At 44.4% G+C, this 22,618-nt stretch overlaps 1 protein-coding gene across 2 annotated transcripts in view; it reads left to right on the top strand.

The window, feature by feature from the left end:
* Positions 1-22,618, top strand: part of VPS41 (VPS41 subunit of HOPS complex) — a 413,500-nt gene that overhangs the window by 257,105 nt on the left and 133,777 nt on the right. For both annotated transcript variants that reach the window (XM_029589524.1, XM_029589523.1), the window contains exon 11: positions 15,288-15,385. In XM_029589524.1, the coding sequence (XP_029445384.1) occupies positions 15,288-15,385 (98 nt within the window). The remainder of the gene's footprint in view (positions 1-15,287; positions 15,386-22,618) is intronic.

The following is a 22,618-nucleotide window of genomic DNA, read 5'->3' as shown; positions in this document are numbered from 1 at the left end:
CTAGCAGCTTTTCATCATTTTTTCTCCAATCTCTTGTTGCAACCGTCCCTTCCCGACGGCTGCACTCCTCCTACCTCTCTCCTTTTGCTCCTCCTCTTGCTGTTAATGGACGCCTGGCTGCCGTGGCGTCTGTCTGCCGACCTCTCCGGCGTCCTCGGACCGGCTTGGGTGCTGCCTCCCGCCATGCTCTGTCTGTACCTTAGGGCGCGCTCGCCGCGCGGCCCTCGCTCTTATTTCCTGCTTGGCGCGAACCTCAGAGGCGTCCCCCCGTGATGACCTAACACTGCCCGGATATTTAAAGCCTACACTGTTTGCTGGCCTTTGAGTTAGCAAGGGGAATTCTACGGATGGGATTAGCTCTCCGTACCCAGCTACTCTGCCTCCAATCTTCATTGGACTCTTAACGCTAATGGGGTACCCGCTCCTCAGGGGCCTCACTTGCTTTTCAGGTCGCTATCAGGAAACCGGTACTCGCTTCTCGAGGGCCCATGTTCCCTGACTCCCTGCCTGCTCCTACCTTCTCTTCTGCCTGGAAGGATTTGCTATCTTCAACACCAGTGAGTACTACCATCTCCACCTCAGAGCTTTCCCTGGAACCAGGTACTCGCTCCTCGAGGGTCTGCCTCCGTTCCAGCCTTAGTGCCATCTCCTATGTAGAACCGCTGTGTGAGTACATCTCCTTCAAGCCTCCCAGCTCTCAGGGATCAAGTATTCGCTCCTCGAGGCCCTGCTCTTCCTATCCTGGGGTTCTCCATACTAGGGCTTGTTCATATTCCACTGTACTCATTATTCTCAGTTCTTTCCACTACAGCACTGCTACCGGAGGAGTCGTCGTTCCAGCGCCTGAGGGATACTAGCCCAGCCGGGCTACTTCAACTACTCATCACTGCCACCTCTGGTGGCTACACAACATTGTTTAGATAAAGATCAATCTCTGTATTTGTGTGTCCTCAGCTGAGCCTGACCTGTGGCCCCTCACGGGACTGCCCCCGTGGGCGTGGTCAGCTGCCACAGTGTCCAAGGGTCCACCCAAACCTCACTAATTATAACATCTCTGACGAGTTTTTCATTAACGTCAAATTCTCTTGCAGCTACACAATTATTGGCCTCCTTTTCATGTTCAATAACCTTCACTTTCAGCATTTCAGTGTAAGGTGCTCTCTTTTTCTTCTCAACGCTCATAATCCTGAGGGCAAGAAGTCATTTTTCTAATGGCTATCCCTGGGCCAATCCTTCCCTCCCTCCCCCATGGCTATCCCTGGGGCTGATGTAATAAATATGCTCAGAAAGCGGGCATTGAACAGTCAACACCCGCTTTCATAACATGCCACCAGGCGCCCCCCTTGGGTGCACCAGCAATATTTAAATTAGGGGGTCACGTTAGCAAGGAGGCGTTAATTTCTGATCGCTAAATGTGCATCCTAGACGCACATTTTTTGTTTTGCATCGGGAGTGAGACTGGAAAATTGGGCATCAAAATGGCAGATGAAATTTAATGTGGATAAGTGCAAGGTGATACATATAGGGAAAAATAACCCATGCTATACTTACACAATGGTTCCATATTAGGTGCTACTACCCAAGAAAGAGATCTAGGCATCATAGTGGATAACACATTGAAATCGTCGGTTCAGTGTGCTGCGGCAGTCAAAAAAGCAAACAGAATGTTGGGAATTATTACAAAGTGAATGGTGAATAAAACGGAAAATGTCATAATGCCTCTGTATCGCTCCATGGTGAGACCGCACCTTGAATACTGTGAACAATTCTGGTCGCCGCACCTCAAAAAAGATATAGTTGCGATGGAGAAGGTTCAGAGAAGGGTGACCAAAATGATAAAGGGAATGGAACAGCTCCCCTATGAGGAAAGACTAAAGAGGTTAGGACTTTTCAGCTTGGAGAAGAGACGGCTGAGGTGGGGTATGATAGACGTGTTTAAAATAATGAGAGGTCTAGAACGGGTAGACGTGAATCGGTTATTTACTCTTTCAGATAATAGTCTAGGGGGCACTCCATGAAGTTAGCATGTGGCACAATTAAAATTAATCGGAGAAAGTTCTTTTTTACTCAACGCACAATTTAACTCTGGAATTTGTTGCCAGAGGATGTGATTAGTGCAGTTAGTATAGCTGTGTTTAAAAAAGGATTGGATAAGTTCTTGGAGGAAAAGTCCATTACCTGCTATTAATTAAGTTGACTTAGAAAATAGCCACTGCTATTACTTTCAACGGTAACATGAAATAGTTTTTGGGTACTTGCCAAGTTATTATGGCCTGGATTGGCCACTGTTGGAAACAGAATGCTGGCCTTGATGGACCCTTGGTCTGACCCAGTATGACATGTTCTTATGTAATAGTTCGCTCGCTCCCCCTCCGGATCTCTTATCTCACCCACTGCTATCGGGATGACGATGGCACTTGCAGTTGTTCAGGTAAGTCCTCCTTCCTTTCCCATGGTGTCCCAGTGTGGTGGTAGGACAGCTTTTCCCCCACAATTCCTCCAGATCCCTTAACCGCTCACTTCTGCTATGAAGATGATGATGAACTTGCAGTCGCTCATCGGCGTCCTCCCTCCTTTCCCGTGAGGTCCCAGTGGCACACTTTCAACCATTTGATTCTAAGTGCGCCAGTCAGACTCTGGCTTGAGAGGAGGCAGGACATGCCTAAGGAACATCAAGTCTCGTCGTCCTTCTGATAGCAGCAAGCTAGGACAATAGGACAATTGCTTCCTTTTCCATGATTTTGGAATTTCCTGAGTCTCTCTGTAGGAATTTATCACATTCCTTCTAGGTGCACAATATCAGCTGGTTTACCCTTATCCACATGTTTGTTTATACCGTCAAAGAATTCTAATCAGTTGGTAAGGTATGACTTTTCTTTGCTAAAACTATGTTGGCTTTTTCCCATTAAGACATGGAGCCTTTTAAAAATTGGTTTTACATTAGCTACCATCCGACTTTAGGTACAATGGCAGATTTTAATAATATATTACCGATTAACAGGAGCAGACTTACAATTTCATATTTGAGTTCTTTTAGAATTCTGGTATGAATGCTGTCAGGTCCTGCTGATTTATTTCTATTTAGCCTGTTAATGTGCTCTAATACATTTTCCGATTTAAGAGTGGTTTGCTTTAGTTATTCTGACTCATCAAATTCATAGAATGGTTTTGGTGTGCGAATCTCCCTAATATCCTCTTCAGTGAAAACTGAAGAAAAGAATTCTTTAGAATGTTGATATTCAACAGCATAGTGTGTGGAAAATGTGTCCTGCTAAAATTAGCCATATAAGTTGTCATAATATTCAACAGAGCGCTGCCAATTAGGTGCTCTGCTGAATATAGCCAGATAAAGTCCCAGATAGCTGAGTGAACTTATGTGGCTGATTTTCGGACTGCTCTATGGCATAACCAGACTTAGGATAAAGTTATGTGGCTAACTTTGAATATTGGAGGGAGTTAGTTTTCTGGTTATCTTAACTCCTCCCCAGTTCACCCCCTCGAATGCCTCTAACTTATCCAGCTAAATTTTATCTGTCTTAGCAGTTTGCTGAATAATCAGAGTGGTGGGAAACTGAAAACCTGTGGTTTGTCTGGCTGAGTCCAAACTTTAGCTGGACAAACTGTCTGCAAATTGATCTCTTTTCTACAATGGCTGTCTTTTCTTAACACCACTATTACCCCCTGGTAATCTTTTGATGCAGAAATCTCCCTCACATATGTCTTGCTTTTGATGCAGTTTTCATTTGTTTTTGCCTCTGTGGCAAGTTTCTTCTCAAATTCCTTTTTGGCCTGCCTTATTAATATTTTACGTCTGTCAAGTGCCTATGCTCTTTCCTATTCTCCTCATTTGGACTTGCTTTTCATTTTTTAAAAGCTGCCCTTTTTTTTTTTTTTTTTACTGTAAAATAGCCTCTTTCACAGCAGCATTTAACCATTGCTAGCAGTTTGGTCTTCCTTCGACCTTTTTAATGCATGGAATATATTTTATCTGAGCTTCCAAGATAGTATTTTTCAACAATTTCCATGTCTCATGCAGATTTTTAATTTGCAACTGTCCCATTTAGTTTACTCCAGACTAATTTTCTCATTTTATCAGTCTCCCTTTTGAAATTGAATGCTACCACAGTAGTTTTCCTTCATATTCTCCCTTCAGTGATTATATCAAATTTAATTGCATAATGATCCATAATGCCAAGCTGCCTCACCACCGCTATCCGTGCACCAAATCCTGCTTTTGCCACCGTTACCCCTTGCACCAGGTCCTGCAATCCACTGAGAGTTATCTAAAGTAGTTTTCCCTCTTGTTGGTTCCAGGACTAGCTACCTCCCTTGCATGGCCCTGATGAGCTGTTCACCCAATCGATACCGGAGTAATTGAAATCCATTATTATTGTGTTTCCAAAATGATTAATCTGTCTAATCTGATCAGGTGGACAATCATATCTTCCTGCTATTATACTTTTTCCCATCTTGCTTGGAATTTCTATTCATAGAGATTCCACATTTCAGTTAGATTACTGTTGAACTTTTATCATATTTTACTCTATACCACCCTTAACTTATAGTGCCACCCCAGCCCCAATGCAATCTGCTCTATCATTTTGATATATTTTGTAACCTGGTATCCATGAGTCCCATTGGTTATCCTCTATACACCAAGTCTCTGAGATGCCTATTATGGCTATATCTTCATTTAGACTATTTTTTGTCCATAATCACAGTCTGCTTATTAGCAGTTGATTCAGATAATTTTGAAACATTTGTTTTTTTATCTATTCATTTAAATCTATCTGAGCTACCTCAACTTTTACTACCTCAACTTTTGACTTCTCTGTTTTAACAGTATCCTTAACTCTCCAGTATTTTGAAAACCATCAAGACAGAGTTTTCAATACCTTAAAATATGCACCTCCAGGACCTCGGATTGAGAAGCAATTTGTCAAAAAGGATAACCTTGAAAGCATGAACATCTAATATAGACATAATTAAATTTGCTCATAAAGGCAGGGTTATTGTTCCATGAGAGCATGACATCTATGTAATTGAAGTTATGAGACAAGCTGGCAGTCCTTCTTATCAAGTACAACCCAAAATCTGATGAAAAAAACTGTCAGATACTCCAGTACTCCAGTATTTAATATAGGGACTGATGTACAAAACTGCAATAGTATTGGCCATTAACGCATGTAAGCCCATACTTTATGCATGTATTAATGGCCAATGTTAATGAAATGCAAACGAGGCCCACATTACTGCAACCAGTAATGCAAACAATTTACTCCCTGAGATATAGTTAAGTTTTTGGTGTTAATGCCCCCACATTACATTTTTACACCTTTAAGCATGTCTACTTTTTCACCGCACTAATAAGTGATGAGCCATTTTCCATACTTTTGCATCTTATTATCTCATTTGAATGTTTTGGAATGTTTGAATGTTTATTTGAATGGTTTTTTTTATACCGAAGTTTGGTGTCAGCCTTCACTCCGGTTTACAATTATAACAATGATTTACATTAAAACATCAGAGAAACAATTAACATTAATAACATTGTTAATTGCTTGATAGTATTGTTAACAGAAAAACATTGAGTAACATTAAAGGTGGATTGATAACTTTGGTAGTATTTTATTGGCAGTTTAACTATATACATTAGATAAGAAGGGGGTTTTCCCAGACAGGTTTAGGAATACGTTGAGGGTGATATGCAGGTGGTATATCATGATATCTCATGAGCACAGACTCTGGAATAATGTAAGGAAATATTTCTTTACAGAGAGGATAGTGGATGTATGGAACAAGCCTCCCCATGGAGGTGGTGAAGACAAAGAACAGTGTCTAAATTAAGGAAAGCATGGGATAAACACACACATCTCTGAGTGGTAGAGATTGTAAAGCTGAATTAGTTGGTGTGGATAGTCAGACTAGATAGGTCATATGGTCTTTTTCTGCTGTTACATTTCTATGTTCTTCTTGCCTTTTAATTGGGCAAAAGTCTTTAAATATAGATTTGAGACAGGTGTAGATGGATGGGAAAAACAAACAAGGAAACAGCTGTATCACACTCTCAAACAGCAAATAATATACTGAAAGTTCTATCACACTCCCAAACAAAAAAAATAATATATTTGAAAGCTCAATAATATTCTCTTCAGCAAGCAAGAATTAAGCAAGTTAAACTGATCCAAGTTTTTATCCAGTGCAGAGTCCTCATTGCACCTGCTCTTGCTTCAACAGCAACTCCATCAACATATTGGCAAAGATTCTCTTCTGCCCACCCAAAAAATGTTCTGAATGTTGCCAGTAAAGCTACTGCAGCCTCTGTTGGCCCAAGGAGCAGAAATTGAATCAGAATAATAATTTTGGCACTTCTGTGTGTGCTGCCTCAATTTTTTAAGGTGAACTGTGGCTAATAGATAATGGCTTATTACCAGGGCTGGAAATATTCTTGGCACCAGGTCACCTGAGTGCTTAAACTTCAGGGTCTAGTGCCTGCCACTAGACACAAGTGGAAAAGTCACTGTTGGAGTATTCACTGGGGCCGGGCTTGGCCAGGCAAATGATTGCTACTAGGGCCTAGCTTGAGAGAAGGAGTTGCCAATGGGACTCTAACCCCGGCTAAGTGAAGAAATAACATCTGGACTGCAGAAGAGAGGTGGAGAGGGAGAGAAATAGGGAGAAAGGCTAGGTGGGAAATAGAAAAACAAAGACAATTAAAAAAAAAAAAAAAAAAAAAAAGCAAAATATAAGCAGAAAAAAACCCGTACAGTATATAGATTTTTACACCCTTTAGTTCCTAAAACTTTTGGCTCTTATGTTTTTTCTAATGTTTATACCCCTCTTTATGGCTGTTTAAAGAAATATTAGTCCATTCAGCTTATATTATTAACAGAGCAGTATTGCTTGTCTGATAATGTAGACTGCAGTTTTCCTATTGATTTTGCCATACTACTGTATTGATTGTAATGTACTGGTACTATACTGAGCTACAATGTTTTCATTGGCCTTAAATGTCTTTGCAATCACATTTTGATGTACTGTGGGTCTTTACACTGTCCCTGGTTTAAGATTTATAGCTACTCTCTTTGGGGTTGATATAATAAAATGTGAGTAAAAATATATGCAATATATTTAGTGCACTTTTTTTATTCATACATAAAAAATTGAGTTAACTTCCCTGGCAGTAAGCAAATAGTATGCTAATGCATCAGGAGTTGAAAAAGCATGCAAAAACAATGTGCACTAAACCAAAATAAAAAGGTGTCCTAAGCTTATCACACATATTTACATCAGTCAGCAGGCACTAAAAACAGTTATAAAGTTAAAAAGTGCATTAACTTTACTACCATTTTTAATTTTAAAAAAGTGGAGGCGCTCTGGTCCAGCCTGGTTACCCGCAAGTCAGAGGGACTCTGCACCGGGACCACAGAGATCCCCAAACCTCCCCACTCACTCACCCACTGCCCCATTAACCTAAGTACCCCCCTACCTACCTACTGCACCACTAACCTAAGAACCCCCCCCCCTACCTATTTATCCCACACCCACCTTTGTATTCCCAACCCATTAACCTACCTACCTACTCACTAACCCAACCCCTATACAATGCCCTCACCTACCCACCATCCTACCCCAGCCACTCACTAATCCACCCCCAAATTACAAAACTAACCCCACCAACTGATTCACACTCCCACCCTACAGGACCCCTCCCCCCATACACCCCATTATAATTAGACTTCTTGGCTCCTCCTATCTTCAGTGCCAGCCAGCAATCCCTGCCATGTTCATTAATTAAATGAATTAAATTAAATTAAAGATCCATCTGTTGTACCATCCATACATGAGTATGTAAGCTGAGGCCCCTAGGGAACTGGGCCCCACTCTATTAAATCCAAAATGAAAAGGAGACAATAATGAAATTGTCTAAAGTTTATTATACAAGTTCACCACATTATTGCTTCCTCAGTGTAACTGGTTAGATAAACTAAATAGAAATACCTAACCCTCATCTAAGATTTATATCACCTGAAATTTTGATGCTTCAGAAGTCATCACCAATTCAGTTATTAGCAGGGCATGACTCAGTATAGTCAGAACCCTCTAAAATGTCTTGTACTCTCAGCACTTTCTGTTGTTCATTGTGATCCTGGTTTGAGCTTATGTGCTGGTGGTTTTTTATGCAGTCATTGTAGGTATCTGGTTCATGAGTGGCTACAGTTTGGTTGCTAACCAGTTTCATTGCCTAGCCAGTTCATAATCACCTTGTTACTATCATGTGGCCAAGCCTTCCAGATATCTCTTTGGGTATGACTGAGTCTTCTGATAGTCAGAGGGTCACTCTGCAACATTAGCAATTCATTGTCATTTGGCAAGAGTTCATTTCAAATCTGATTGGATGGCAATCAGGTCTGACCTTATTTTGGTTATCACAGCCTGTTTAGCAAAAGTCCATGGTACTTTCCTAAGTTTTATATCTGCAATTAATTGTTCAGATATCTTCCTGTGCTGTGCAGATCTGATATAGGTCGCAGGTCCTTGGTTGTCAGTATCTCTTGCTGGCAATTGACACCCTGTTGTAATATGTTTTTTTGTATGATATTTAAAACAGTTAAATTCTAGTTTATCTTACTTTCTCATTCGACCCCTCCCTATCAGTTTTCTGCTTTTGCCTATAACTTCTGAGATAGTCACATACACACTTGGGCATTTCCTATTTTACTGGATACATCTGTTAAAAGGACAAAATTTACTTGCCTGTCTCTGTGAGAGAGTCTCGGTCTTTAAGCTTAGAAAGGCCGAGCTGGATAAAATGGAGAAACGTTTGGGGCCCAAAAAGTCTGCTCCATCTACTCTGGCATCGGAGGCATCGACAATTAAGGGCTGAGGGGAGCCGTTCGATACGCAGTCCCTTGCCACGCCCCTGGCAAGTCCGTCTCAGAGAGAAGCCAGTGATAGGCCGTTGCCGGTGTCGTCGCACTCCAAGACATCAGGCTTCCTTGGTGCCGGGGAAAGACTGGGCCGAGCATTGCAAAAAGTCCCACAAGCATCACTACCGGTCGCTGTCGGCACATGGCTATGGAACCAGTGCGGCATTGGTGACCGCCTTGCTGCCACCAAAGTGACTCCATGGGAAAGAGGTGTTGTCCTCTATCAGATTTGGGAGTCACAGACATTCCTCACCGATGTCTGTGCTGGGCACCGAGCCTCCTCGGGGCTCCAAAGAGACGCTGGGAACACCTCTTTCTCCTCCTCCTTCATCCTAACTTCATCGGACTTTCAGGAGGAGTTGGACTACAGGGTTCAGATTGCGGTGCTCCAAGTCTTAAGGGGTATCGAGCCAACCCCAGCAATGGTCCCCATGCTGAAGCTGGAACCTGTGCTATCTCTCTTGGTGCCTCTGCTAGAGCGTCTGGACATCCTGCTAGATGTTCTTCCAACACAGCCGGTGCCTGGAAGACCATCAGGCCCCCAATGGCCACAGATGCCCTCCTCTGGAGCAATTCCCATTATTGGGTCTTCCGAGGAGGAAGACTTGTTGCGGCCATCGGCGCCTTTAAGGCTGCTTGTCCCCTGGCCAGTGTTTCCCAATCCTCTTCCTGGGCCATCAGGGATTTCGGTGCCGTTACTACCCTCAGGGTCATTGATGCTCTTAGTGCCTCTGGTGCTCTCAATGCTCTCAGTGCCCAAACCAAGGAACTTGTGCAAGGGCCATCCACGCCGGGCCCCAGGGGACCTTAATGAGGAAGAGGCCCTGTATGACCCCTGGGGAATTGTACTTCAGATTCCTCTTCTGAGGATTCTGGTGATATCCTTTCAGAGCCTTCTCCACCAGATGAAAGGCATAGTTCTGCCCCGGAGGATCTTTCCTTTGTGGGCTTTGTCTATGCTATGACTGAGGCCATCTCGTTTCAGCTCTCACAGACGATCCTCGGCATAAAATGCTGAAGTCCTCCGGTTTGTAGATTCCCCAAAGGAGATAGTGGCTGTCCCAGTCCATAATATCTTTCATAAACTCCTCCTTAGGATCTGGGAACATCCTGTGCCATTCCTTCCATTAATAGGAAGTCGGATGCCATCTACCTGGTCCAACAGGCATTGGGTTTTGAGAGGCGCCATCTCCCACACCAGTCCATAGTAATGGAGTCTACTCTCACACCCACACCTCTGCCCCTCGGGGCTGGGATCACAGGGCGCTAGATGCCGTGGGTAGGAAGGTGTATCAGGGTGCTGTGCTCATCGCCTGTATCACCTCCTACCAATTATATATGACCCAATACAACCGGAACCTGTGGAAGCAGGTCCAAGAGCTGTCAGAACGCCTGCCACAATAGCAGCAAGATGCATTCACAGTGGTGGTACAGCAAGGTTTGGAGGCGGGAAAACACAAGGTGAGGTCCTCCTATGATGTTTTTGAAACAGCAAGGAGGGTGGCTGCAGTGGGCATTGGTGCCCACAGGATAGCCTGGTTTCATGCGTCAGACCTCCAGCTGAAGTCCAGGAAAAGCTTGCAGACCTGCCCTGTACGGGACAGAATCTCTTCAGTGATAAGGTCAGGGACATGGTGGCCCAGTTGAAGGATCACCATGAGACCCTTCAACAGCTATCGGCTAGCGCTTTTGACCCACTATCCTCGGTCAGGAAATCCTCGAGGCAAGGCTCAAGGAAGTCCTTCTATCAACAGAAGAAGTATTATCCTCTGGCCTCGCAGGCTTGCATGCCCCATGCTGGTTACAGTGGTCATTCCCACCAGCAGCAGACCCCTAGCCCTCAGCCAGCCCCCTAGCAGGGTCCCACCATGGGGTTTTGACTGGAGGCGAGAGAATGTGAGTCAGTTTGCCGTACCCTCTGCATCCTGCCCTCCAGTCGGGGGCTGACTGCATCATTTTGCCTGCCGCTGGCCTCTTGTTACATCAGACCAGTGGGTTCTCACAGTCGTTCACCGAGGGTAGTGGCTCAATTTCAGGGATGTTCCTGCGGACTTTCCCCCATGTCCATTGTGGGTTTCATCCGCTCCTCTGGAAATACTTTTGACAGAACTCTCTGCCTTTCTAATGACAGGAGTGGTAGAACCCTTTCCCCTCCACCAGCAGGGCCGAGGGTTCTTCTCTCGGTATTTCCTAATACTAAAGAGAACTGGGGGCCTATGCCCTATTCTCAATCTGAGAGCCTTGAACAAATTCCTTCAAAGAGAGAAGTTCAAGATGGTCTCTTTGGGCACCCTGATCCCGCTCCTTGTTGACAGGAATCACTATCAGTATTGCGCTCTGCCCTTTGGCCTGGCGTCTGTGCCCCAAGTCTTTACCAAATGTCTGGTAGTTGACAGAGCCTATTTCAGAGGCGGGGATTCATATTTTCCTGTACTTCGACAATTGGCTTATCAAGAGCAACTCCAGACAAGGGGCACAGAGTGCCATGTGTATCACGATCCAAATTTTGGAAACTCTGGAATTTCTAAACAACTATCCAAAATGCCATCTCCAACCATCCTTGCAACTAGACTTCATTGGAGCTCAACTGGACACTGTCCAGGCGAAGGCTTTTCTGCCTTGGGACAGGGCAGAAGCTTTTGCACGAGTGGTCTCCGCTTGCTCCCATGTCTCGGCAACCAGTTTCTCTGCTTGCTGGGCCACATGGCATTGACGCTGCATGCCCCCCCCCCTTTGCTCGACTGCACATGTGCAGAGAGCAGTGGATGTTGCGTTCCCAATGGTGCCATGCTGCCCAACACCTGCGTGCACATGTCCTAATCACCTCACTGTTACAAAACTCTCTCCAGTGGTGGGCGATCCCCTCAGATCTGGAATGGGGAATCCCCTTTTGGTGCCCACAACCCCAGGCTATCCTCACCATAGAAGCATCTCGGATGGGGTGAGGAGCACATGTTGCGGGCCTCCACACCCAGGGGGTTTGGTTCGCACAGGAATTGCAGTCCCAGATCAACTTCTTGGAATTGCGAGGGATTTGGTATATCCTACAGGTGTTCCAGAACAAGGTGGTTCTTGTCCAGGCTGACAATCAGATAGCTATGTCGTATCTGAACAAATGGGGGAATGGGTTCCTTCACCCTCTGTCAGGAGGCAATCCACATTTGGTCATGGGCCATTGACAACGGCATGCTTCTTAGGGCAGTGTTACCTCCCAGGGGTGGACAACACCCTGGCAGACTCCTTGAGCCATGCCTTCTGACATCATGAGTGGTCCCTCAGTCAAGAGGTAGCGAACCAGATCTTTCGCTCATGCGGAACTCCAGACATTGACCTCTTCGCCTTCTTGGAGTACAGGAAGGTGGACTGCTTCTGCTCCCTAGGCCGGAGGAGCAGCGATTTGATGGCGGAGCTTTCTTGATTCACTAGGGCACCGGGCTGCTGTACACTTACCCGCCCCTTCCTCTCATCTCAAAAATGCTCCAGAAGCTTCAGCAGGATCAAGGCTCCATGATCCTGATTGCCCCCTTTTGCCCCATTAGGTCTGGTTTACGGTCTTGTGGGATCTGACCTCGCACTCCCCCGATAAGGTTGGGGACAGCCCCAGACCTAACCACCCAGGTTCAGGGCAGGCTCCGTCACCCCAACATCCAAGCCCTGGCTCTCACTGGGTGACTGTGCAGTCCCTTGTTCTAGAGTCCAGAAAACCCTCTACCAGGAAATCTTGCAATCTGAAGTGGAATAAATTTTCAACTTGGTGCGAGGGACACAGTCTGGATCCCTTCTCTTGCTCCCTTCCCCACGCTCTTAGACTATCTGTTGTTCTTCTCCGAATCTAGCCTGCAGACCACATTGGTGAGGGTTCACCTCAGTAGCATTGGGGCATACCATTGGGGTACGGATGGAACCGCGATCTTTTCTCATCCACTGTGGGGTGGTTTATGAGGGGTTTATTACAGCTAAAACCTCCCACTCGCTCTCCAACGGTTTCCTGGGATCTCAACGTCGTCTTGTCGCAACTCATGAAATCTCCATTTGAACCATTGCGATCTTGTGACCTGAAGTACCTTTCCTGGAAAGTTATCTTCTTGGTCACAGTTACATTGGCTCACAGGGTCGGTGAACTGCAAGCTCTAGTGTTGTTACCCACCTTATACATAATTTTGTCATGACAGGATGGTGCTGCGGATGCACCCGAAGTTCTTTGCCAAGGTGGTTTCAGAGTTCCATCTCAACCAGTCCATTGTATTGCCTTCTTTTTTTCCCAAGGCTTCATGCTCACCAGGGTGAGCAGGCTCTGCACATCCTAGATTGCAAGAGGGCACTGGCTTTTTACTTGAGTGGAGAAGCCTCACCGCTTCTCCACTGAACTTTTTTGTCTCCTTCGACAAAAACAGGTTAGGGATTGCTATCTCTAAGCAGACCTTATCCCATTGGCTTACAGACTACATTGCCTTCTGCTACACACAGGCGGGCTTACAGCTTGATGGTCATGTCAAGGCTCACTCCATTCGGGCCATGTCCGTCTCGGTGGCTCACTTGCATGCAGTCCCCATTCCACAAGATTTGTAGAGTGGCAACCTGGATTTCCCTCCACACATTCACCTCACATTATTGCCTGGACAAGGATGGCCAGCAGGACAGTCGTTTTGGACAATCCGTCTTCCGTAATCCTTCCAGCCATGAAAACCCAACTCTCCCTCCGTGGGCCCTGTACTTGGGTGCTGGCCTGCTCCTCTGATTACTACAGCACTAGTTGTGCACATTGGCACCTGTTCTCCGCTGCACATCGTGGGAGCATCCTGAAGCTACGTAATCATCCATGTGTGAGGATTACCATCCTGCTTGTCCTTGGAGAAAGCAGAGTTGCTTACCCAGTAACAGGTGTTCCCCAAGGACAGCAGGATGTTAGTCCTCATGAAACCCACCCGGCGGAGTTGGTTTTTCTCTCGGTTTGTTATTTTCTTTTTCGCAAACTCTGTTATAAGACTGAAGAGGAACCCTGCGTGTCACCCATGTGTGAGAACTAACATCCTGCTGTCCTTTGAGAAAACCTGTTACAGGTAAGCAACTCTGCTGTCCCCATGATATTTTACAGCCAAGGAAAATACTTCATGATTTCTTAAACTGCAGTACTAAGTATCACAGTTTAGTAAACTTTAATGTACTTTCCTTCTCGGGAGCAGGGGAAAATAACGCAGCTGATTAAATATATACCTAAGTTTGTTCGTGAGGTAATTGACGGTGAAGTCACTAGCCCAAGGTCAAAAGGAACAGCAGTGTGATTGATATATGATGACACAGTATACTCTGTTTTGTGCAATATATTAGTTTGCCTGTAGCTCCAGGAGGTTTTTTTTGTTTTGTTTTTTAAAATGCTTTACAATTTGATCAGCAACAGTGGCTGGCTACTTTTTTAAGAATTACTGTCATGCAACAAAATGTTACACAGCAAAAATTTGTACATTAGCTAAAGTTATGGAGGATGATTTTTTTTTGTTTCTTGGAGTGTTTTTTCTGATAAAAATTGTTTAAAGCTATTGAATGGCAGCTAAGAAGCCCGTGGAAAGTTGATGGTTGTCAAGCTGCAGCCATCTACTTCCTGACTCCTCCAGCCCTGATAGAAGAGCACTGGAGAAGAAAAGGAAGGCAACACAGGTCTCTGGAATCTGAGAATCTGCCATGACCATGAGTACCAGCTGCCTGAGACCAAAAGCATTTTTTTTTTTAATCAGATGATTTTTGATAATTTAACAATTACCATACCATAGCCAGCTGTGCAATAACTTTAGGAAGTGTGTGTGGGTTGCTTTTTTTTGTTTTGTTTTTTTTAAGGGGCACTTCACAAAGAAGTGCTCCTGTGAGAGGGAGTTTTAAAATACTTACATGTGAATTCACTTAAGCCTTAGGTTTAGTGAAAGCTCTCTGGAAATATGTAGCAATGCCACTGTTACCTTATTACGTTCCATTGCATTTGCTGTGGCTCCCCAAGGTGCAACTACTAACCACCGATTAAATCCTGAAAACTTTCAGCAGGAGAAGTTGCAAGGTTGTTTGACCTGCTGCTCAGCTTATTTATTGCAATCTTATTCTCATATGTTGTCCAGTTTATTACTGTTTGATATCAGACAAATTAGAATAGGAATTTAATTGTTGATGGTAGGGAAACAACATACATTCTTTCCAATGGAATACTGGCACTCACATCGTTAGAAGCTTGATTTCCATAGTGCACTTTGCATCCTTATGCCTCTCACTGATTTGCTTTTCCATCCTTGAAGAACTAAACAGTTTGTCTCCATCCTGTTTTATCTGTTTATGGTGTAATGTGTCTGAATTTTTCTGCTTTTCTTTTCACAGTTTCTCAGTTTGATGAAGAGTTCTACATCAGTGGACTTGCACCTCTCTGCGACCAGCTTGTAATTCTGTTTTATGTGAAGGAGGTTTCTGAGAAAGCGGTAAATATGGCAGCACCAAAAGTAAACTGTAAAATATTCTGCTAATCCATTAGTGCCTGTAGTGCAAAGAGATTAAAATGTTCTTAGACTTTGGAATATGGTGAGCAAGTTTGCTCTACAGAAGCCTGTATGTTAGTTTTTAAAGGGAAATCTATGATTGTTACCTCTCAAGATATAGTGGACTGCAAACTCATGCACTGTTTTAAAGATACTATTATAATTTCAACATTAATAAAATCGCACCATCAGTGTCTAACCCTTGTAGCAAATACACACCACCACATGGCACCTAACATGACTCCTCGTTTGAATGTGTGATAGCCAGTACAGAGCACAGTATGATTTCAGTGGCTAAGCAGCAGTTGTTCCATCATGATAGTCTGAGAATTCATATCCTAGCGTGCAGCCAGATGGACTCAGGACTATGTGCTCCCCTGTTAGCAGATGGAGACGGAGTCAGGTTTCAAAGCTGATGTCACCTTAGATACACCCCTGAAGTGACTTCAGCCATTCAGTATCTCTCCATCTCTTAGCAGTTGTGGACATGCTATCCCTACACCAGCATTGGTGTTTAGCGGGATTGCAATACTCATTAGAAGAAGTAAAAATTTACTTTTAAATTGGAGAAAGATCGAGCCCCACTCTTCTGCAGTGATACCTAAAGGTCCCTCCCCCAGTTGAGAATTCCTGAGGTGATTTTCGGGATCCCTAACCTCTATAGCCTTTCCTTATAGGGAAGCCGTTCATGCCTCTTATTATTTTATTTATTTATTTATTTTATTTATTTAAGGTTTTGTTATACCGGCATTCATGAACTCGTTCACATCATGTCGGTTTACAGAAAACAGGGGTGCGGATAATACAACCAAAAAACATAAATAACGTGATGAAGAGAAGCAGTTACAATTAACAGGGGCTAATGAACTGGGAATGTAAGAAATAGAAAGAGATAGAGGAGAATAATTATATACAAAAGTTCAATATAAATATGGTGTCTCATATGTACAGTCTCTGAGTAGAGAGTTGTTTATGGTGCATATTAGGTAGAGTTCGAGAAGGCTTGCCTGAAAAGCCATGTCTTAAGTCTTTTCCTAAAGGTTAGGAGACATGGTTCGTTTCTGAGTTCTGGAGGGATGGAGTTCCATAACTGTGGGCCTGCGGTGGAAAGGGCTCGGTCTCTTAAGGTGCTGTGATTAGTGGTTTTCGTGGGTGGAACAATGAGGCATCCTCTGTAGGCTTCCCTGGTCGGTCTTGTGGATTTGTGGAAGCGGGGAGGAATTTGTAGATCGATTGTGGTATGTTGGTGAATGATTTTGTATATCAAGGTGATGGATTTATAAATGACTCTGAAATGAATTGGTAACCAATGGAGGTCTTGTAGCACTGGGGAGATATGGTCTCTTTTCTTAGTGTTTGTCAGTAGACGGGCTGCTGCGTTTTGGACCATTTGGAGCGGTTTTGTGTATGAGGAGGGGAGGCCAAGTAAAGTGGAGCAGCAGTAGTCCAATTTTGAGAAAATGAGGGCTTGGAGGATGGTTCTGAAGTCTTTGGCATGGAAGAGTAGTCTTATCCTTTTTAAAACTTGCAGTTTATAGAAACAGTCTTTGGTGGTTTTATTGATGTGGGCTTTGAAGTTTAGTTTATTGTCGATTAGCACACCTAGATCTCTTACATGAGTGGTTTGTAGGTTGTTTGGCAGAGAGGTTGTGAGATTGTTATCAGGAGTTATGAGTAATACTTCAGTTTTGGCGGAGTTTAGTACCAGATTGAGGCTGTTGAGGAGGTTTTTGATTTCTAGGTGACAGGATTCCCAGTATTCAAGGGTTTTTTGAGTATGATTCTTTGATGGGGATCAGGATCTGGATGTCATCTGCATAGAGAAAGTGTATTAACTTGAGGTTGATGAGGAGTTGACATAGTGGTAGGAGGTAAATATTAAAGAGTGTAGGGGATAAAGAGGAACCTTGTGGGACTCCGATGGTCGAGTCGTGGCGTGATGATTCTTTATTCTGGATTTTTACCTTGTAGCCTCTGTTGGTTAGGAACGATTTGAACCAGGAGAGCGCTAAACCAGAGATTCCTATCGCAGCTAGCAGTTTGATGAGGATAGCGTGATTTACGGTATTGAAAGCTGCTGAGAGGTCCAAAAGGATCAATAGAAAGGATTGACCTTTGTCTGTACCTAAGATGAGTAGGTCTGTTAGGGAGGTAAGTAGGGATTCTGTGCCCCTATTTTTGCGGAATCCATGCTGTGAGGCGGATAGAATTTTGTTGTCTTCGATGAAGTCCGATAGTTGGGCGTTCACAAGCCTTTCCATAATCTTAGCTATGATAGGGAGATTAGCTATTGGACGGTAGTTGTTGGGGTCTTTTAGGTCCAGGTTGGGTTTTTTTTAAAAGAGGTTTGAGTGAGGCTTGTTTGAGGTCTTCTGGGAAGGAACCTTGGGATAGCGAGCAGTTGATGATGTCTGCTAATGTTTTGGATATGGTGTCTGGTATTGAGAGGAGAAGTTTTGAGGGAATATGGTCCGCTGGGTGCGAAGATGGTTTCATTCTTTTAAGGATGGTTTGGATTTCGGAAGACGAAGTGGGTTCAAACATTTCAAGATGAATGTTTTTGATGTGAGGCATTAGGGCTGGAGTTAGAGGGATGATATTGGAGGGAAGTTGAGTAAGAAGATTTGTGATTTTGTTTTGAAAGAAGATGGTGAGTTCATCTGCTTTAGCTTGAGCTTGGTTACTAGGGCATTCTGGTGAGGGTACTTGGGTTAGGGAGGAAACATAGGAGAATAGAGCTTTCGCATCAAAGACTAAGTTGTGGATTTTGGAGGCAAAAAAGTCTCTTTTTGATTTGGAGGTGCTGGCCTTGTATTGTTGTAGCGAGCGTTTGTAGGCTGAGAGTGTGCTAGCAGTAGGACTTTTCCGCCAGTTGGATTCCATTTGTCTTAATTTTTGTTTTAGCCTTCTAAGATCGTCGGTGAACCATGGTTGTTTTTTGGAGGCGTCTGGGTGGGATTTTTTTGTTGTTAGAGGGCAGAGCTTATTGGCTATGGATTCTGTGATGGAGTTCCATGATCGTAAGGCCGTATTGGGATCGGTGAGAACAATAGCGGGAAGGTGTTTGGTCAGCTGATTGGTGAGGTCGTCGGGGTGACAAGGTTTCCTGTAATTAAAGGAGGGAGTAGGTGGATGAGGAGCAGTAGATTTTTCCAATGCGAATGAGGTAGAAATCAGGGAGTGATCCGACCAGGGTATCTTCGTATTTTTTGGTGGGGAAGATGATTTTATGCCTTTGTTGATAAAGATCAGGTCCAACGTATGTCCTGCTTTATGTGTCGGGTTATTTACTATTTGGGTAAAGCCCATCGCTGAGAATGCTAGAAGGAGAGTTTGGCAGCTAGTTGAGAGAGCTGGGTTATCCATGTGGAGATTGAAATCTCCTAGTATTATTGCTGGGGCGTCCAGGTTTAGGAAGGTTGTGGTTATTTCGATGATGGGTGAGACGTCGGCTTCTAAGAGTCCTGGGGGGGCATAGATGAGAAGTATTTGAAGTTGGTGTGATGTGAAGAATCCAATTTCAAGTTTGGTATCGGAGTGGATCGGATGTTGTGAGAATTTGAGGTCTTTTTTAGTTGCAAGTAGGATTCCTCCTCCCCTCTTTTTCAGTCTAGGCAGGGAGAAGATGTCGTAGGTTAGCGTCGGTAGTTGGTTTAATATTGCAGTATCTGAGGGTTTCAACCATGTTTCAGTTATTGCGCAAATATCTGGTTTATCGTCAGTGAGGTAGTCGTTGAGGATTAGTGATTTTTTGGTTATAGATTGCGCATTGAATAGCGATAGGGTGAATAGGGAGAGGCCTAGTAGTTGGGTTATCGGAGCTATTAGGATTGGTGTGAGTGTTTTAAGGTTGCGAAGGTTTGCTTGTCTGGTTGGATTTCTTTTCTGTGAGAAATAGTGAGGTGTGATTGGGATTGCAAATGTTGGATGCATTTTAGGGGCTAGGTCCATTTTAATTGTGGGTGTTGTTATAGAGGATGCTGTGTTTGTTTGAGTGGAGTTGTTGAGTGGAGTGGCATTGTTGAGTGGATGCTGGAGTCCTGGAGTGGCTGCTGGGTGGATGCTGGAGTCCTGGTGGTGGATGCTGGAGTCCTGGCGTGGATGCTGGGTGGATGCTGGAGTCCTGGTGGTGGATGCTGGAGTCCTGGCGTGGATGCTGGAGTCCTGGCGTGGATGCTGGGTGAGTGCTGGGTTCCTGGGTGGTTGTTGGAGTGTGTAGTCGTTTGTGAGGTTTGATTGTCTTTGTTTAGCGTTGTTGAGAGGCTGCTGGAGTCCTGCAGAGTTGTCAGTGTGTTTCACCGGTACAGCTGTTTGCCTCTGTATATGTCGTCCTGAATTGTTGTTTGAGAGGGAGAGCGTTTGAGCGTTAGATGGCTGACCTTGAATGTGTAGACGGACCTGGTTCTGATACGCTTGGAAATCTTGGTGGATTTTAGCAGGTGTTCAGCCGGCTTCCAGTTAGTGGACGAGGATTCCGGGGCTCTCAGGGGCTGCACGAAGGGGCGCACAAAGGGGCGGGCCCCTTTGTCGCGCTCCTTCGGCGCGCGACGCTCGGCGCGCGGCGCCTCGGATGTCCGGGATTAAATCTCGTGTGCTTCTCCGGGATTGGTTGAGGAAGAACCGTTGCAAAGAGGGCGGCAGAAGTCGAGCCAGCTCTTTAAATTTGGCGCGGTCGCGTGGTGCTGAGGTCACCAGCGCGACTGGGGCGGCGTCGGTCCGTCTTTCGTGCGGGAGGGCCCTTCTTGTGGCTTCCTGCGGCGGTGGGCGGAGAGCGGCGAGGCAGCCGGATCGCTGCGACCCTAAGAAGAATCCGGAGGAGGAGGTAGGTGGTACGCTTCCCCGTGGCCGGAGCAGGGGCCCACGGAGGTAGGGCGAGATTTAAGGCCTTACCCCGATGGGCTCAAGCGCCGGCTGCGCGGGCCTCTCTCCCAGCGCCTATCTGCTCCGGGGACCTGTGATCGCTGTTGCAGTCCGTCACAAAGAGGGCGGCAGAAGTCGAGCCGGCTCTTTAAATTTGGCGCGGTCGCGTGGTTGCTCTTCTCTGCACTTTCTCTAGTTCAACTATATGTTTTTTGAGATGTGGCGACCAAAATTGCACACGATATTCAAGGTGCAGTCTCTCCATGGAGCAATACAGAGGCATCATGACATCATCCGTTTTGCCATTCCCTTCCTAATAATTCCTATCATTCTGTTTGCTTTTTTGACCACTACAGCACACTGAGCCGACAATTTCAATGTATTATGCACTATGACGCCTCGATCTTTTTCCTGGGTGGTAACTCCTAAGATTAAACCTAACGTCATGTAACTACAGCAAGAGTTATTTTTCCCTATATGCATTACCTTGCACTTGTCCGCATTAAATATCATCTGCCATTTGGAAGCCCAATCTTCCAGTCTCACAAGGTCCTCCTGCAAATTATCAAATCTTCTTGACATTTAACTACTCTGTATAATTTTGTGAAATATTGGACAATGATCAAGGACATAGATTATTGGATGTAGGGCAGCTGGCGTCTTTCTGAGATCATCTTCCTTGACTGACATGAACAATCCTGCATCACTGGTATGTTTGGCATTGCCAGTTTTATCTTTGACTCCAGGAGGGGGATGTCTTGATGTTGACAAAGGACCTTGATTTTATTTTCAAAGAAAGTAGCTATTTTGTTTGCTGTTAGTTTCAGTTTGGTTGTGAGACTTTGTTGTTGCGATGGTTTTGTCAGGCCTTTTACAATTTCAAATAGCTTCTTGGTTGGGTTTGTGCAAAAGAATGGGAGAAATGTTTTTTTGGGATTTTTTTACTTTTGTAATGGCTTTGTTATGCCAGTGTTTCCCAATCTTTTAAAGTCCAAGGCAACCTACATTAATAAAAATGTTATGTAGTACACCAACCTCCAAGGAGTGGGCAATGCAGACACAGAGAAGATGGTCAAAAGAAGAGCTGGGGAAGCAATGAAAGCCCCAACAGTTTCTTCCAAATTTTAAAACAAAAGGAGAGAGGGGGCAGAGACACACAGAAGTTCATTACTATGAACCAGCTCCCTCTCTACCCAAGGCAAGTCTTACTCACAAATCTGCTTAGGGGTAATAAACATGTAGATATAGGTGAACTGGTGGATGTAGTGTATTTGGATTTTCAGAAGGGCTTTGACAAAGTTCCTCATGAGAGGCTTCTAAGAAAAGTAAAAATTCATGGGATAGGTGACAATGTCCTTTCATGGATTACAAACTGGTTAAAAGACAGGAAACTACCCATCTAAAATGTAACCAAATAAAAAGAGAAATAGAAACATGATGACAGAAAAAAATCCATATGGCCCATCTTGTCTGTCCATCCATCCATCCAATTTATCTAGCCTTACCATTCTCATCACTCCCTCAGAGATCCCCTGCTACTTTCTTGAATTCAGAAACCATTTTTGTCTCCACCACATCCACTGGGAGACTATTTCATGTGTTTTACTATCCTTTCTATAAAAAAGTTTCCTAAGATTACTCCTTAGCCTAGCTTCTTTCACCCTCATCCCATGAGCCCTCATTCTAGAACCTCCTTTCTGTTGATAGAGGCTCACCTCCTGTGCATGGAAACCTATAAGATATTTAAATGTATCTATCATATCTCCCCTATCTGGTCTTCCTTCTAAAGTGTGCATGTTTAGATCTTTAAGTCTTTCCTTTTATGATTTAGACGAAGACCACTGACCTTTTTAGTAGCCATCTTCTGGTCTGAGACAGAGTGGAAAGCATTCCAAAGCAGGGCCAGGTATTGCCAATATTCAGTACTAACCATATAAATTAAGCTGGGTAAGTCTGATTGAAGAAAAACTCTCCTAAAGTTACCTGGGTAACTTTAGCTGGTTATATTCAACAAAATGCTTACCCAGGTATGTTCTGCTGAGTGTCCTAGTAATGCTACCCAGGTAACTTTCCTGCTTCCCAGCTTACTCAGTATGGAACTCATAGAAGTACATTTTCAGAAGCATTTAGCCAGCTAACTCTGACGTTAGCCAGCTAAATTAATACTTGGGCATAATGAATACTTGGGCATTTATCCAGCTAAATTCTAGCCGGCTAACTTGGGAGAGTTCCATGGGTGTAACTGGGAGGAGCTGTTAGTCGACAAAGTTAACTGGCTAATTCCGATATTCAGAATTAGCCATATAACTTAGATTG

The sequence above is a fragment of the Rhinatrema bivittatum genome, chromosome 2 (assembly GCF_901001135.1).
Source record: "Rhinatrema bivittatum chromosome 2, aRhiBiv1.1, whole genome shotgun sequence".
Lineage (NCBI taxonomy): Eukaryota > Metazoa > Chordata > Amphibia > Gymnophiona > Rhinatrematidae > Rhinatrema > Rhinatrema bivittatum.
The sequence above is the reverse complement of the archived record's forward strand: the minus strand, read 5'-3'. Positions and strand labels throughout refer to the sequence as shown.